This window comes from Embiotoca jacksoni, unplaced genomic scaffold, assembly GCF_022577435.1.
Source record: "Embiotoca jacksoni isolate LCO1_2020_lvr unplaced genomic scaffold, fEmbJac1.0.p SCAF_31, whole genome shotgun sequence".
Taxonomy (NCBI): Eukaryota; Metazoa; Chordata; class Actinopteri; family Embiotocidae; genus Embiotoca; species Embiotoca jacksoni.
The window spans coordinates 2290943-2307465 of record NW_027185383.1 but is presented as its reverse complement, the minus strand read 5'-3'; the positions used below and the strand labels follow the sequence as shown (position 1 = coordinate 2307465).

The 16523-nt window shown below is 42.4% G+C and overlaps 1 protein-coding gene across 7 annotated transcripts in view; it reads right to left on the bottom strand.

Annotated features, from left to right (window-relative positions):
* The window catches only part of rnf220a (ring finger protein 220a), a 164450-nt gene that overhangs the window by 38183 nt on the left and 109744 nt on the right, over positions 1 to 16523 (bottom strand). For all 7 annotated transcript variants that reach the window (XR_011179016.1, XR_011179017.1, XM_069164434.1 and 4 more), the window contains exons 3-5: positions 12928 to 13057; positions 4203 to 4251; positions 136 to 231 (exon numbers count right to left, since the gene is read on the bottom strand). Coding sequence is in view for 5 of the 7 variants with exons in the window: in XM_069164434.1 (XP_069020535.1) it covers positions 136 to 231; positions 4203 to 4251; positions 12928 to 13057 (275 nt within the window). In the remaining 2 variants the exon portion in view is untranslated. The remainder of the gene's footprint in view (positions 1 to 135; positions 232 to 4202; positions 4252 to 12927; positions 13058 to 16523) is intronic.

Below are 16523 nucleotides of genomic sequence, written 5' to 3'. Positions count from 1 at the left end.
TCAAACCAGACTGACTTCAGCTGTGTGTGTGTGTGTGTGTGTGTGTGTGTGTGTGTGTGTGTGTGTGTGTGTGTGTGTGTGTGTGTGTGTGTGTGTGTGTGTGTGTGTGTGTGTGTGCGTGCCCGTGTGTGTGACCTGGTATCTGTCGGAGTGGTGGGCGTCCTCAGAAGACAGGGGCGAGACCACGGGTGACTCTCCCTCACGCTTGATGTGCACCGACAACAGCATCGACTAGAGAGAGAAACAGAGAGAAATAAAATGCCTCTTCTATGCAGACGATCTTGTTATATTATCACCTCTGGGACAATGATACCAGCAGAAACTGTCCACACTTGACAATTTTAGTATGGATATGATTAATAAACATGGACAACAAACGAGTTATGCTGAAATTTCTAAATAAAATCAGATATCATGTCAGGTATCTTTTCATTGCCAATTTATGTTATTAAAAAAGTTTTTTCCTTCTGAAGGAAGCCTGCAGCAGATGTGTGAAGGCTGCTGACGTTCTGACTGTGTAGTTGAGGTGGCAATTAAAAAAAACAAACTAATAATGGAAGTAGTTCAGGAGTAGAAGCAGAAATAATGAAAGTGTTGAAAGACTTTGCAGTTTCAGTATGAGTGTAATCACTGAAGAAAATTGTAAGGTAAGTTAAAGTGTGAGCTGCGAAAGGAGTTAAACATTCAGTTGAAATTGTAGCACGCTGAAAGGAGTTGGGTTGGGCGGTGGTAAGAAATTAGTGTCAGTTCAAGTGCGTAAACTGAAGTCAGTTAAAAGTGTCAGCTGAAGTGTAAACTGCTGAAAGCAGTTGTAGTAAAAGGAAGAGAAGAGGTTTCAGAGGTGAAGATCTGAGACCTGAAAGGGCTTGAAGTGAAGTGTGAGCATTGAGGTGGGAGGTGATGAGGTCACAATGCCAGTCAACTTATAAATGGTGATAGTAGTTACATTTTCATTTGAGGAATAAGAGTAAACAGTGCAGCTGACTGAAAGCAGCTGATGTGTAAGGGCTAAATTCAGATTTATCATTACTGCTGACTGTAAAAGACTGCAACACAAATATGCCAAAAAGTCAATCAATTAAATTATGAGAATCAGACTTTATTTCTGTATTACTATACATGTCTTACATGGAAATGAAAAGCAGGGCCGGGGAATCGTTACCCTTGGACAATTTCAAGAGCGTTATTGCCACAGATGCTGAGAGCGACACGTCATTGATGATGACTGTAACCTGCCTGACTTTGTCTATAAAATCCCTTCCACTGATTAGAGTTAATGTTTATGGGACGTTAAGAGGAGTTAGGGAAGAATGAGAGATTGGAAAGAGAGAGGAGGAAATGTGGAGGAGAGAAGAAGAAGGAGGGAGAGAGGGAAGGAATGAAGGAGGAAGGGTAAACATCTGAAAAAAGGAGGAGTGGAACTGTCTGACATTACGGGACACTGCATGTCCATAAATCTGTCCCACAACACTTTGCACACACACACACACACACACACACACACAACACACACACACACACACACACACACACACACACACACACACACACACACACACACACACACACACACACACACACACACATACGCGCTCTCTCTTGCTCTGTCACACACACACATAAAACAATATCCTCTCCTAACCCACTCTGTGACAAAGGCAGTCTGGGGAATTCCTCAAGTGAACGAGGAACAGGGAGGTAGGAGAGAAAATGAGAGAACGGGAGAAGAAAAAGAGAAGCAATATCACTTTTTTACAAGGCTTAGTCCTGACAGAGCTGTAGCTGCGTCTGTGTGTGTGTGGATTTTCATGTGTGCCTGTGCTGCTGCTTTTTTTTCTTTCTTTTTTACAAGGCAGCTATGAAATATTTGTATTTACAGTCGTCTCCTATTAATCAAGTGGAAAGGAGCAGAGCAGAGGCTTAAGTGCTCGACAGCAGTAATCTAATAATAATATGTGAGAAATGACCAACCTCCAGTGCTGCCACAGTAAATTGGACATTATGCATGGTGCTTTTTTATGCCTCCGTGTGTGTGTGTGTGTGTGCATGTGTGTGTGTGTGTGTGTGTGTGTGTGTGTGTGTGTGTGTGTGTGTGTGTGTGTGCGGTCTTTTCTCCCTCTTTTATCCAGGTTTAAAAAGGTCAGGAATCATTTACCTGAGGGTCTTCTGGGAATACGCTGAAGTTTTATCATTAGAATATGACATTTAATGGTATTCTACAAAGAGATTATAAATGAAGATCTTCCTGAAACTTTGGTCTTTTAAACCAACCAATTAAATCAACATGCAAAAAGATCAGCACCAAGGAAAAACTGCATTTAAAGCTACAGTCGGGTAAGTTCCTGGATCTATACACCAGAAATTAAAAATCTAAATTTGCATAAAAATGCTACAAAAAAGAGTTCTGTGAGTTTTGTGAATTTGAATTGAAAATATTTGAATCAAATTAATGTAGGATGGAGTCCAACATTGGTGTGTGTTTGAAAAAGTGTCTGGCCCTACAGATCGTTTTCCCTCTAACCCAATCACGCTGGCCGAACCCCCCATAAGTAGGTGTGTTGGGGTTAATCTCCGGTTTAACGGGGCTGTTTGGTGCATGCGAGGCAGGAGGCCGACAACAACAGCTCCATGTGCTTCACGCCGGCCCTCTCCATTCTACAAAGCCCCGCCGCTGAATACTAAACAACGGCGGTGAGATGCACAGTCACGGCCGCAGAGGAAGGCCAGCACTCACCCCACAACCCTGCTCTGTCTGCCTTCTCAAGTACGAGCCCACCCACAGAGCTGAGGGCCCAGCGCTAAGCCTGGGTCAGCACCCAAAGGTGTGGGGGGAATAAAAACACATCGCCAGAATTAGTGTGGATCTCTTGTGCATTGGTGTGCACGTCAGATGAACTTTTTCCTGCAGTCTGGTATCTGACTTTAAATAAAAACAAAGGTGGACCTGATGAAGAAGTTGATGGCATTAAGGCTCTCTTCAGGAAACAATGACAGATCTCGCTGTTATGTTGATGTCATATATGTAGAGTCAGGAAGCAAAGCTTGATCAGCTTTGGCTAAAGTTAGAATAAAAACTGCTTTCATAAATAAAATCAAGTATTTATGTCACCCAAAACTGCATTTTATAATTTAACAATTCCTTTAATAGGAAAGAAATGAAAAGGAAGTAAAAACTTCCTCTAATACACTGATTGGAATAGCAGCAACATTTTAGATTATTTAAGCTTTGTTGAAATATAACTTCATAATTCAGAAGTTTGGAAGATTGCTCCACTATGATTAATAATTTCTTAAAACAAGTCGTCAATAAGCCATCCCACCATCCTCACTCCTCTTTCTATCTGAGCTACAAGCTGGAATTTTAACATTAGCTCTCCTTACAGTAAAAGATGTCAGAGTAGTGAAGGGGTCTGTCAGGCAGCTGCTGGGTTCAAATGAAGAGGCAGATATTGTGAGGAAAAAGTCTCTTAATGGAATCATGAATCTGCCTTTTTAAAAAAAAAATGTTTTATATAGTCTTACATCGTCTGGTGTTTTTTTCTTATCTCTTCTGTCTATCTGCGTCTCTCTGTCTCTCTTAATTGGAACAATCACAGTACAGTGCCTCTTGGCCAAGCTGCCTGCTGGACCACGGGAGACTGGTACTTCTCTCTCTGTGTGTGTGTGTGTGTGTGTGTGTGTGTGTGTGTGTGTGTGTGTGTGTGTGTGTGTGTGTGTGTGTGTGTGTGTGTGTGTGTGTGTGTGTGTGTGTGTGTGTGTGTGTGTGAGAGAGAGACACTGTAAGACAGAGGTCTACAGTACAGCTGATTTCCCTTCAGTGCAGAGGAACAGAGGCAGAAACAGCTATGGACAGTGAACAATTACACACACTAGGTGTCATATTATGAACTTTAACCAGGTTTATCATGTTCACATAAAATGTTGTATTCAGTAATATAAAAGCATCCTCTCCTCTCCTCTCCTCTCCTCTCCTCTCCTCTCCTCTTTTTTTTTTTTTTTTTTTGGAATATGTTTTGCCCCATCATTATGTTGGTGCTCACCAGCACTTTTATTTGGAAAAGTTGGAGCTTCAATTAAAGATTTAGATAGATAAAAGGGGAAATGATGAGTTTCAGACTGAATGAAAAGGTAACATTTCTCACACAGATGCATTATTACATGATACCTGTTCATACTGCATTCAAAAATAAAGATGATCTCACCTTGGGGGTTCCTGGAGTGACTATTCCATCCTTGAGTGACTGGTTCTTACTGCAGCAGAGACAAGAGGACAAAACAGAGTTTAGTGAGGCTGCAGCGCCAAGTTAAATCTGCTTTTATGTCCCGTGCTTGTTCAGCAATTTCCCGGGTAAAACAAGTAATATCTGTGAATTTTAACAACGGCTCACTTGGGACCAATTTGCCCGATTCATGTTCATGCATTCACTTTCATCCAGTGCTCTTCTCCTCTCTTCTCACAGACCCTTCATACACACATATCCTGCTACTCTGTAATTGAAGTGTTTCAGCAAGTATGGCTACAAAGCAATGACTACTAAGAAAATGGACTCTTATATATAAATATTTATTGACGTTTTCACACAGACAGTGTGTGTGGGTTGCAGGGCCAGGAGCAGGAAATAAGTGATTTTGCAGTGATTTGATTTGTCAGTGCAGTCTGCCTGCGGTCACTTTGACTCTGAAATATGTTGAGGACAATCAGCTGGCTTGTGAACATTATAAGGAAGATGGGGAGAGGGTGAGGGTGGGGGGTTGGGGGAGGGATCCAGTGTAGATGTTAACGTGTGTGTTTATGACATTGTAGATTGGGGATGAAGGATAGACAGATAGACTTGTGTAATTTTTTTCTGCCAACAACACACATCAGATTTATTCACAGTATTTTGATCACTGTTTCTGACACCTTTGTTTCCCTCCTTGCCTTCTCTTTCTTGCGCTCTCTCTGTCTCTCTCCGACTTTCTCCCAAACACAGAGATAAATTTCTCCGATTTTCACCGGGTGTCGCGACAGGCTTGACATTGACAAAGCGAGACAGGGTTGTCATGTTTGCTTTGAGACGCTGTTAGCACTCCAGACCCTCTTGGACACACACACACGCACACACATTCATACACACAGAGTAACAGACAGACTGTGGCAGACCATGGAAGGAAGGGTGCCTAAAACTGAATTGAGTGCAACCTCTAATCTGACAGCATGCCTTGGTAGACAAGGGATTTCCTTTTTCAATGGATGGATGGGTGGGTAATAAGAACAAGAAGCCTTATTTATGTGTCACTTATCTGAGAGAAGAATTTACAAAGTGGAGCACAAGGAGGCATAAGAGCAAGACAAGGGAAATATAATAGCAGTGAGATATGATGCATAGCTGCACAGAGATGAATGGAGAGGGGGGTGGATGTGTCAGAGTACTATGGAAGTATTTATTATTATACATATTATGCTGCAGGATGTAGTTCATTTATGTCTTAAAAAGATTTATTCTTTCCACAACATCACTAACTATCCGTTTATCTAAAGGTGCACTCCACGAACTTTTCACATGAAGGACAGTTTACATGTCATGTGCAGTATTACTCAGGCGTGGATAAACAGTTGTGCTGTTATGTGACTCTCCTCAGGGGCGAGGAAATCACCTTGATGATATCATAGTGATGTCATCGGAGTTGTCTTGGCTTGGTGACCTTAACTTGCTATCCAAAAGAATGCGGTACAAACACAAGGCATTTGAAAGTCATGTTCACCAGGCAGGTTTAACAAAGAGATGCTATTTGCTTTGTGGGAACTGCATTACCACTCTTTTGACTTGATTGATAAAAAGAGACTGCACTTTTAATGTGAAGTGCAGTTTCTTTTTACTAAAATCTCCCTATTTATGGCACACAAAGGGATGCTTCTTAGGAAAAATTGTATGTTTTGTCCAAAATGCAGAATTGTATCGAATGTTATCTAAGAAAAATGTCCCTATGGGGACAATAAAGTATATTGTATCGTATCTTATTTTGTCCATTCTGTAGTCTGACCATCTCTCGTGTGCCCCCAAACTGAACTGACCTGAACTACTAAATTGAAGTACCCTTTAAAGGCCCAAATGAAATGGTAGCGGGAGCAAACGTGAACGACAACATGTTGTTGGTGGTATTTGCTCCAGTCAAAGTTTGACTTTTGATTTGATTTTGAATCTTGACTTTGCAAACACGGTGTGATGTCAAACTGGAGAGAGAGATAGAGTTGTGTAGCAGATAGTTAGTCACCACAAAAAAACCACAATTATAAATTAAACCACAACCTGAAAATGTGACTCTACAAGAAACTACAACCCTACAAGCTAACAGTCAAAGGAGGTTTTACATGGATGCATTAGCTACAAATGACACGATTGGATACATTTAGTTGGAGGTGTTGTCAAATCCAATCAATCAATATTATAAAATTCACAGCAAAACAGTAGGATTTTGAGATGCTATTACTTAAACATCCGGCAAATATTTGTCATCTAACAAAAGATAAGCGAACAGCTGACACAATGTCAGGATTAAAACTCAGGGAGTGTATTTGATTTTGTTTCCTCTCCAGAAAAAAAACATGTGTTTCCCATGAAGAAAACATGGGAAACACATGTGATCACATGTATGATACATGTTTACCACATGTTGCAACATATGATAACAGGGTCAAAATCAATATTTAATGAATTAATAACAACGTTTTCACATGGGAATCTACATGGGCTTCACACAATGCACCATTCAAATGTTCCAAAACCACGTTTCCATGTGCACAATCACATGCGATCACGTGCATTTTTGCACATGTGAAATTCGTGTGTTTTTTCTGGAAGGGTATGTATATATATGTTAAATGTCTTTGTGCATGGTGGACATGTCTATGAAAACCTGTGTGTTCACGTGTGGATGTGTACATGCATCTGTATATTGTCTTACCACTTTGTGTGTGTGTGTGTGTGTGTGTGTGTGTGTGTGTGTGTGTGTGTGTGTGTGTGTGTGTGTGTGCGTGCGTGTGTGTGTGTGTGCATGTCTCCTGTGTGTGTGTGTGAACGCTGAGCAGCAGGCCTCACCTCCACCAACAAAGAGAATAAACACGGGTGACACAGTCAAGCTGCCGTGTAATGCAGGGGGATCTGCCAACACCCCCCCCCCCCCCCCACACACACACACCCCCACACCCCCACACACACACACAAACTCTTACCTTTTTCTATCTGTGTCTCTGTCATCTCTCTCTCCTTCTCCCTCTATCTCTCTTTCATTCATTACCTGGAACCTCTGCAGAGGCATCAACAATAACAGCCACCTCTACCTGCTTGTTGACAGTGTCAAACAGCGACAAGAGAAGGAGGGAGCGCGAGAGGACAGCAGTTGCATGCCTGCCACGATGGGAGAAAATTGCCACGGTGACAGAGGGGGTGATGGAGAGATGAAAGGAAAGGGAAAAGGAGGAGGAGGAGGAGGAGGAAGAGGAGGGGGGTGAAATGTGAGGTGAGAGAGGGATGAGGTGAGGGAGGACGAGTGGGGCAACATAAAGAGAGAGGTGAAGCGAGGGAAAGATGAAAGACGACAGAAAACGAGAGAGAGGAGGAGAGGGAGTGATGGGAGAGTCGGTGTGCTGCCGCCTCTCCTCGCAGCTTCACGCGTCTGTTTGCCCGGCTCTATGAATTTTTGATGGCGAGGGTTATGGGGCTAGAAAATTCCAGCTGGCTGCCATGTCAAAGAGAGGAGTGGGAAAATGAGCCACACAGCAAAGCGAAACAAACACACCAGACAAGACGGAGGACGAGGAAGGAAGAGGGGGAATGAAAGACACAATTTAAAATGTGTTGTGGTAATGAGGCATGTGTGTGAAGAGGGGGAAACAGGTGAGGGCATGTTGCAAGGGGTTCTTACACAGCTCTGTCCCAATGCATCAGATAGGGAAGCTGTTTATACGGCACCTTGTCTGAACCACATAATCTGAAGAAGCTAGGAGATCATAAACAGGAAGTAGCCGCACAATAGAGGTATGAGGGATGGGTGGGGGTTGGGGGGGGTCAAAGCAGGGTCAAGCAGAGGAGATGAACTTTGTGGTTGCTGACAACAAGTCAGAAATCTGATAAACAATACACTGAAAATCATTTCTTTATTATTTATTTCATGAACTCAATTGACTGTCTGAAAACTATGTATTTATTTGGTTCTATTTGTGTTACACCTTATGTGAATATCATATGATACACACATATCCTGTAAATGTAGTGGTACATCAAAAAAAAAACTTGGGAGTTACAAAGTTAATTTCTTTAAAGTCACAAACCAGCATAATGCAATTTCAGGAAGTTTTTTGAAATAAAAGTACAAGCAAAAGTTGAGATTCATTTTCAGAATTTCATTCTATGTGCTGAACCTCTTCTGTCAAAGTTTAGAGGGACACTGCAGAAATGTAGTGCACTTCTTTGAAGTTGGGGGACTTGCAGACCATAAATAAATAAATAAATTATTGAATTCATCAAAACCACAGGGATTGAGGTATCCAGAGTATCAATCCTTGTTATTGGACCAAATCCCAAAACATTGGATTTATTGCAAAATATGATGCATAGTGCAACTCAAAATAATCTTTCATAAGTACCTCCCACCCTGATAAACGGTCACATCTGACTTTATCCTGCCAGTCTTGCAGGCTGAGTAATAAAATGACCTTCAAGTGTAAATTCTGTGGAGTGCCCCATTAAATATGGAAATAAAAGGTAAAAATGACACAAATTAAGAGTTTGTCATGAAAGATGCTCCGGCAGATCAGTAAACACAATGATGTTCATTGTTCATTACAGAATATGAGGAACAAAACTTGAGAACAAGTTAAAATCCTGATTGTTTTGATAGATAAGCACGTCGGGCCAGTCACTGTACAAAGTAGGTGTCGAACCACCATCAAGTAGGCGATGATTTGAGCTTTGGAAAGTTAACAATGTGTGGATGCAAAGCTCCAGAACTCCTGCTGTGTGATGTTATATTCACCTTCACTACTTTCTGGATTATGTAAACTACTTTCCCACTATATTGAGGAAACATTAACAGAATTTCTACAGGCTCATTTGAATCTGAGCAGAATCTTTGTGACTTCCCATCAATTACTGCTCATTGTCTGATGTTATAATCTGAATTTCTCTCATTTTTAATAAAAAAAAATATATTTAAATAAAATCAGATACTGTACTCAATGTGGACCAGTCTCTGACGTCAGCACCAGTTTGAATTGATCTGATCAGTAATTTGGAAGCATTTCCATTTAGTAAAACTGCCCACTCAACCTCAACCTGATTAAATCTGCATCAATCCTACACAGTAGAGACAGACTGAGTTTGACTGACAGCCTCCCACCTCCACTCCCGACCAGCGGGGGGGCCAGAGAGCGCGAGATAAAGATGAATAAGTCTTTTCTTGGTGGGAGCTGGCTGGAATGGATGGAGGGAAGAATAGAGGGATGGTGCTAAACTCAAGATACTGATTGCTTTTTGCCTTTTTGTGTCATCTGGTGGAGAGGTGGGGGTCTGCTCGAGTGGAGGCAAATTGATTATGGAGGAGGAGGAGGAGGAGGGAGAAGAAGAGGAGCAAGAGGTCTGAAGAGGAGGGGTGATGGGGTATGTAGATTACTTTTGCCCCTCCTGAGCTTGTACCTGACATGTACAGGGCATGATAGATTTCCATTTGCCAAACTCTACATTTGTGTGTGTGTGTGTGTGTGTGTGTGTGTGTGTGTGTGTGTGTGTGTGTGTGTGTGTGTGTGTGTGTGTGTGTGTGTGTGTGTGTGTGTGTGTGTAATTTCCATGTCCATACACAAGAAGCTGTGGCCCATGAACAAGTGACAGAGCTCACAGTCACCAGAGAGGACATGGTGGCAGCTGTAATCAAACACACATACATTTACATGCAGCGAGAGCGGGAAGGAAGCGGACAAGAGACACAGACAACAAATAGAAACACACATAAGAGCAGATATATCACACACTCCTCAAACGCACACACCTTCGTTTCCATACCCACAGCTCTTTCATTCAGCGAGCGCTGGTCATCATTAAAGGCAGATTTACTACAAATTGGACCAAATTCCCACTGTCACTTTCAATGATGGCAGCTACCAAGCAGAGAGGCGGAGAGGAGGGGAGACAGTCTGTGTGTGTGTGTGTGTGTGTGTGTGTGTGTGTGTGTGTGTGTGTGTGCGATTCACAACCAGGTTAGTTTTGTGATATAACACGCGGACCGTCACTTTCAGCCTTTATTTCATCTCCAAAAACACGCAGAGAAATTTTGTGTTTGCATCGCATGAAAATATTTCTCTAAATGCTCTCGTTCTGCATCCTTCTTCTCTCTCGTGTTCTTTTCTTTTCTCCTGTTGTGTGTATGGGTTAATGGCGAGCAGGTAAATCAGCCAGCCGTGACGTTAGCCACCATCCCATCTCACCCGGGGATGACGCTATTTCCTTAAATAACTGTGTGTGTGTGTGTGTGTGTGTGTGTGTGTGTGTGTGTGTGTGTGTGTGTGTGTGTGTGTGTGTGTGTGTGTGTGTGTGTGTGTGTGTGTGAAAGACAGAGAAAGTGCATGTCGGGTCTGAGCTTCCCTAGGCTAGTATCTCAGACTCCCAGAGGGAAGGACACACTACTAACCTTTATTAATTATTGAAACACACGCGTACACACACACACACACACACACACACACACACACACACACACACATACACACACACACACACACACACACACACACACACACACACACACACACCTTGCCATATCACAGGATGATGGATGGCTCTCTCCTGTTGTATTTTGTTTTATTCTATTTTATCCTCCATCCAAGATCTAAGATGGACTTTTTTCCCAGATCTCCTGGATTATTAGATAACAACTAAACTATAATATTCAACTGATGAAGGCCATGAGATGTGGCTGATAGATCAGGAAAAAACAAGTTGACCTTGTGGTTTTTGTCTGAGTTAAATCTTTAGATTTTACTCTCTGCACAGTTGATTTGTAATTCTTTCAAATTGTAATTTTTTCTGACTCCTTCCTCCATCCTTTTCCTTCATTTCCATAACTATTCCTTTATTTCCACCATTTTCTGTCATCCTTTTGATAAATTTTTAAGGTAAGAATCCAAATTCAAGTTCAACCAAATCTGTAACTGTCTCAATTCCCTCCCTTATTCATATACAGTAAACATTTTCCTTTACTATTCTTCTGTCCTGTATGCAGTACGTATTTTTCTCATTGCAAAGTTAGGTCACTGCTTTGATCTTAAAGGGCTAAAGCAGATCTAAAAATCCCCGCACGAGTCAGGTCATAAAGAAATGACAGAATCTGGTGAAAAGAAAACAGAAGAGATAAAAGGAGATTTAGGGAGGGACGAAGACTAAGGCCTAGATTTAAGATATATAAAAACAAAGGAGAAGGAAAGTAAAAGATTAGAGAGAACAGGGAGGATTAGAGACCAGAGAGGAGGACGGAGAGATGAAAACAAGAATCAGGTGAACAGGTTGAGTCGTACAGTATGTAGCCACAGAGAGGCAGGAGGAGGGGTACCAGGGGTGTAAACGGGGTTAAATGAAGTGTGATTTCCATGTGGGGTGACGCTATCTGTTGCCCCGTTCCTCCGGGTTAATGGGGACTATCATAAAGCTGGGCCGCTTAGGTGGACACAGGGTCACACACCCGCACACGGGCCACACGCCGGCGTCACAAACACACATACACACAGCCAGACGCGTGGTCAAGGTGAAATATGGATCCTAATGGTTGTGTCCCATCGTTAAAAGGGCTTGGAGTTGATTTATCTGTCGTAAAACAGCTCGTGCAACTGGCAGCGGGAGAGGAACGGGGCGGCAGTGAACCTTTAGGTCACAGGTTTGAATCCCTGTAGGAAACACTTAGCTTTACGTTGACGGCATGCCTCGGCCTTTTATGCAGATTTATGGCATCAAAGTCTCTGCGAGGAAAAAATATGGGTGAGCGAGCCCGACATAAAAGCTGAGCTGAAAAGTACAGCTAGCGCCTTATTGTTTCAAAACAACCCAGCTTAATGAACATTTTCTTAACAATTTTGATTTACCTTCATAGTGTTGTGCATCAACAGTCCTTTCTTACAATGAAGATGTGTTTATTTCGGGAAATTTAAGGAAGAAATAATAAAATGTGCTTGAGTTAATCTACCACTAACATTTTGAGACATTGTTTGCTGCTTTACTTGGCGTTTATTGGATTATAGGACTGATATGAGTTTCATCTGTCTGTTTCCATTATGGAAATAACTTTTACAAGTTCAGAAGCTTAGTGTATGGAGTTTTGATCCTTTCTGACTATTTCCTTATCCATCAGATGAAATATCAAAATCCTTATTCCAGGAGGCAGATATTATTCAGGCTGGGACTTCTGAGTCCCTGCATGCAGACACTGTGCTAACAGCTGATCTAACCATCCTGGTTCATGAGCAAACTGCTCACTACAACACAATGTCTCCTATTCCAGTCCCGCATGTTAAGTATGAAAGATACAAATGCAAATAAGACACTTGCAGGGAAGTTGAAAAGCACACACACACACACACACACACACACACACACACACACACACACACACACACACACACACACACACACACATAATGTACAATATCCTGATTGAACTTTCAGCAAACATGAAGCTTTCCTTAAAAACATTAATTTCACACCCATGAATATTTGAAGAGACGGAATCCCACCTTGTTTTGTGCTGTTTAATACCAGTGTTACCCAAAATCAAAAATTTTAATCTATGCTACTTTTAGCCACATACTCACAAAGTATACACACACGCACAAGTACCTTTGGAGTCAGCGGATTCTGTTTTCATTTGAACACACAGTAAATACCTGTGTGTGTGTTTGAGGCCTACCTGAGGCAGATGGCAGTTAGCCTCTCGATCTCCGTCTCCATGTGCTCCTGTAGCTCTCCGGGCCTGAGCAGCACCTGGCAGATTGGACAGATTGGAGCCTGGCTGTCATACAGGGACATCTTCTTTTTACCTGGACACAACGACAAAGAGGAATGAAAACCATCAGTATAGATATTGATAGGACAAATAAGAAGAATACCCAGATTGTGTCCAGATATGGCATCAGAAAGAGTCTTAAATGAATCTCAAGAGACTGCAAAATACCAGATTTTACTTTAAAAGTACATTAATTATGTCCGTTGTTGTTTAAAAGTGAAGAAATCAGGGTGGAAAGTTCAATAATTTCAGGTACGAGCTGTACTACAGCTGGTACCCTGCAAACCGTGTGAAAATCCCACACATGGATCTCATGTGCATCATGTTTCTGGATTCCACACAGAGAAAAAAGGGACCAGAGTGCTGCTCAGTCTCTGCTGTGCTCTCAGGTCAGAGCAGGGGTGGGGGTGGTGGGGAGTTAAAGAAGTGGCTGCCATGGATGAGATAATGCTGTATAGAGTCTGCCAACACTACCTCACTTCATTGTCCTTGATCAGCAGGGCACAGGGTGGGGCCCACCTGTTTCTGTAATAGTGTGTGTCATTGTGTGTCTGGGAGTATGTGTGGCCTCTGTGCATATTAGAAAGTGTGCATTTTGCAGAGTGAAGTCTGAGCCTTTGTGTGTGTGTGTGTGTATAAGTTGTATACATCCTAGCTTTCAAAGTTTATCTTTCAGTCTGTCTGGGTTGGATAAAAATAACACCTATTGAAATTGTATCAGTGCTTAATGTTGGAGGACACTTCCTGATTTCCTGTATTTAGCCAATCAAATAGGCTTTTTTTAGCCCATGAACAATAGGCCTGATCTCAGCCAGGACATCCTGTTTAGACGGCTTGTCACCACGGCAACAGGAGGACCAGCTAGGGGGGGACTCCCTCTCTGTCTTGTCTTTGGTGTTTCTCTCTTTCACACACACACACACACACACACACACACACACACACACACACACACACACACACACACACACACACACACACACACACACACACACACACACACACACAGCACATATCCATGCAGCCCTCAGGAGGACATGTATCCTTGCTCACATATTGGCAGTTTCCTGTGAGAGGACTCATCAAGAGAGGACTAGTAAGAAGACACACACACACACACACACACACACACACACACACACACACACACACACACACACACACACACACACACACACACACACACACACACACACACACACACACACACACACACACACACACACACACGTCGTCCCCCCTCCCTTATTATTCTCAGAGCGTGTGTGTGCATACCAGCCTCCCATTCTCCTGCACCGCTGCTTAACAGAGCCCAGTACACTGGACACGTTAAGTGACTTTGAAAAATAGGTAATCGATTACCCTCTCTCTGCTTCTCCTTCTCTACCTCTTTCTTCTCTTTTTTTCACACTCTTTTCTTCTCACACTCTTTCTCCGGCATTATGTATTTCAAATTTTTTGCTCTTTTCTATCATTCTTTCCTTCCATCCTTTCATCTTCCTTATTTCCTTCTATCCTTTCCTTTTGTCCTTCCTTATATAATTCTATCAATCCATTCTCCCTTCTTTACTCCTTAAATCCTTCTTTCTTTCCTTCTCTCTTTCCTACTTTCCCCCATCCTTTCATCCTTCCTTCCATCCTTCTTTCTTTCTACCCTTCCTTTTTTCCTTGTCTTCTTCCATCTTTGCCTTTTTCTTTTTCTTTCTTTCTTTCTTTCTTTCTTTCTTTCTTTCTTTCTTTCTTTCTTTCTTTCTTTCTTTCTTTCTTTCTTTCTTTCTTTCTTTCTTTCTTTCTTTCTTTCTATCTTTGCCTCCACCCTGCTCCCTTCAGATATTTTCCATTCTCTCCTTGTTTCTGCATCTCTCTTGCCCCCCCCCCCCCCCCCCCTTCCCACAATCTCCCCCACCCCCTTCTTCCCCTTTATTGCTTTGACAAGATAATTTGAGTCATGCTGAAGCTGTCGCCATCCTCCACAGCAAACAAAGAAAGATCCAATCCCCGTCTGCAGCCGATGGGGCTCTTTTTATTTGGCAGACAAACGCACTCCCGGAGCTCGTGGACACACAGAGACACATGCCTACGCTTGATTATTTTAGGTCTTTTGTAATGCCAGAAAGTGCAAATGGTCCCACTGCAAAGTGAGAGTTGACTTTTTACATTTCAATCTGAGATGATTTTCTTTTGAATTGTGAAATGCTCTGTTTGAATGAGACTTTTTGTATCGTCAGACTGACGATAAAGACATGTAGATGCATGGTTTTGACTACAGAAAAGCAACAACGAGCCAGAGGAAAGAATAAGAGGGTGGGGTTTTGTGTGAACTGATCTGACTTCAACTTTCTTACAATGACACCAAAACCAATGCATTAACATCAAACATGTACTGTGGACATGCAAATTATACTTTGTCTGATGTGATGGAGCAGGTGGCAAACCAGCAGTATTGTGACTGAATAGAACAGAATAGAAAATAATTTTTGCATCCACCAGAGATGGAAACTGAAGTCGTATAAACATAAAAGCAGCAGGAGAACTGACAAAATATAGAACAAAATAAACCATCAAATTATGAATGCAGAACAGTACAAAAATATAAATAAATCCTGCAACACAAACCATAAAACATAAAAAAAAAATGCGGTGCTGAGGGCCTCGTAAAGACTCACACTGATTGAAAACAGCTCACCAGCCAGCCAGAAGCTTAGATTCATGCAAATTCAATATCTGTCAGTCAAAACAAAATGATCCAAGTTACATTTTCTGCAATGGTGCAAAAAAAATGTTGCTACAGCAAAGGACTTTTCTAAACTTTTACTGGTCATGTCTCTATTTTCGTATCTTCAATTCTTTCGATTGACTCATTTCTTCTTCAAATCCTCAGCCCTCTCCAACATGTTTCCTCTCACTGTTTCTCATTCTTCCTCGCCATTGTCACTCCTTGTGTTTCTTCCCTTTTTCCTCCTCTATTTATCCCTCTCTTTGTCAAATGCTCCCTGAGGGAAGTGAGTGATGGGTTGAGGCGAATGGACAGATAAATCCAGGGGAGGAGGAGGAGGAGAAGAAGAAGAGGAGGAGAGAGAGAGAGGAGGGGGGGGGGGGGGGGGGGGGCCGTTGATGTGATGCGATGTCGCACACCAGGCTTGTCAGCCCCTTAAAGATGATTAATGTTGGGGCAACACACACACACACACACATACACACACACACACACACACACACACACGCACACACACACACACACACACACACACACACACACACACACACACACACACACACACACACACACACACACACACGCATGTCCTCCTTTGGACCTCACAGCTCAAACACACACTCACCCTGCGGCACAACAAGGCAGTGTTTAATCTGGGGAAGCACGGGGAAGGCACCGGAGTCAGAGAAGGTGGGGGGAAGAGGATGGAGGTGAGGAGACGGCCGGACAATAACAAGGAAATAGGTCTGACAGGACTTTTTAGTGTCGCTATTCCTCAGTGAAA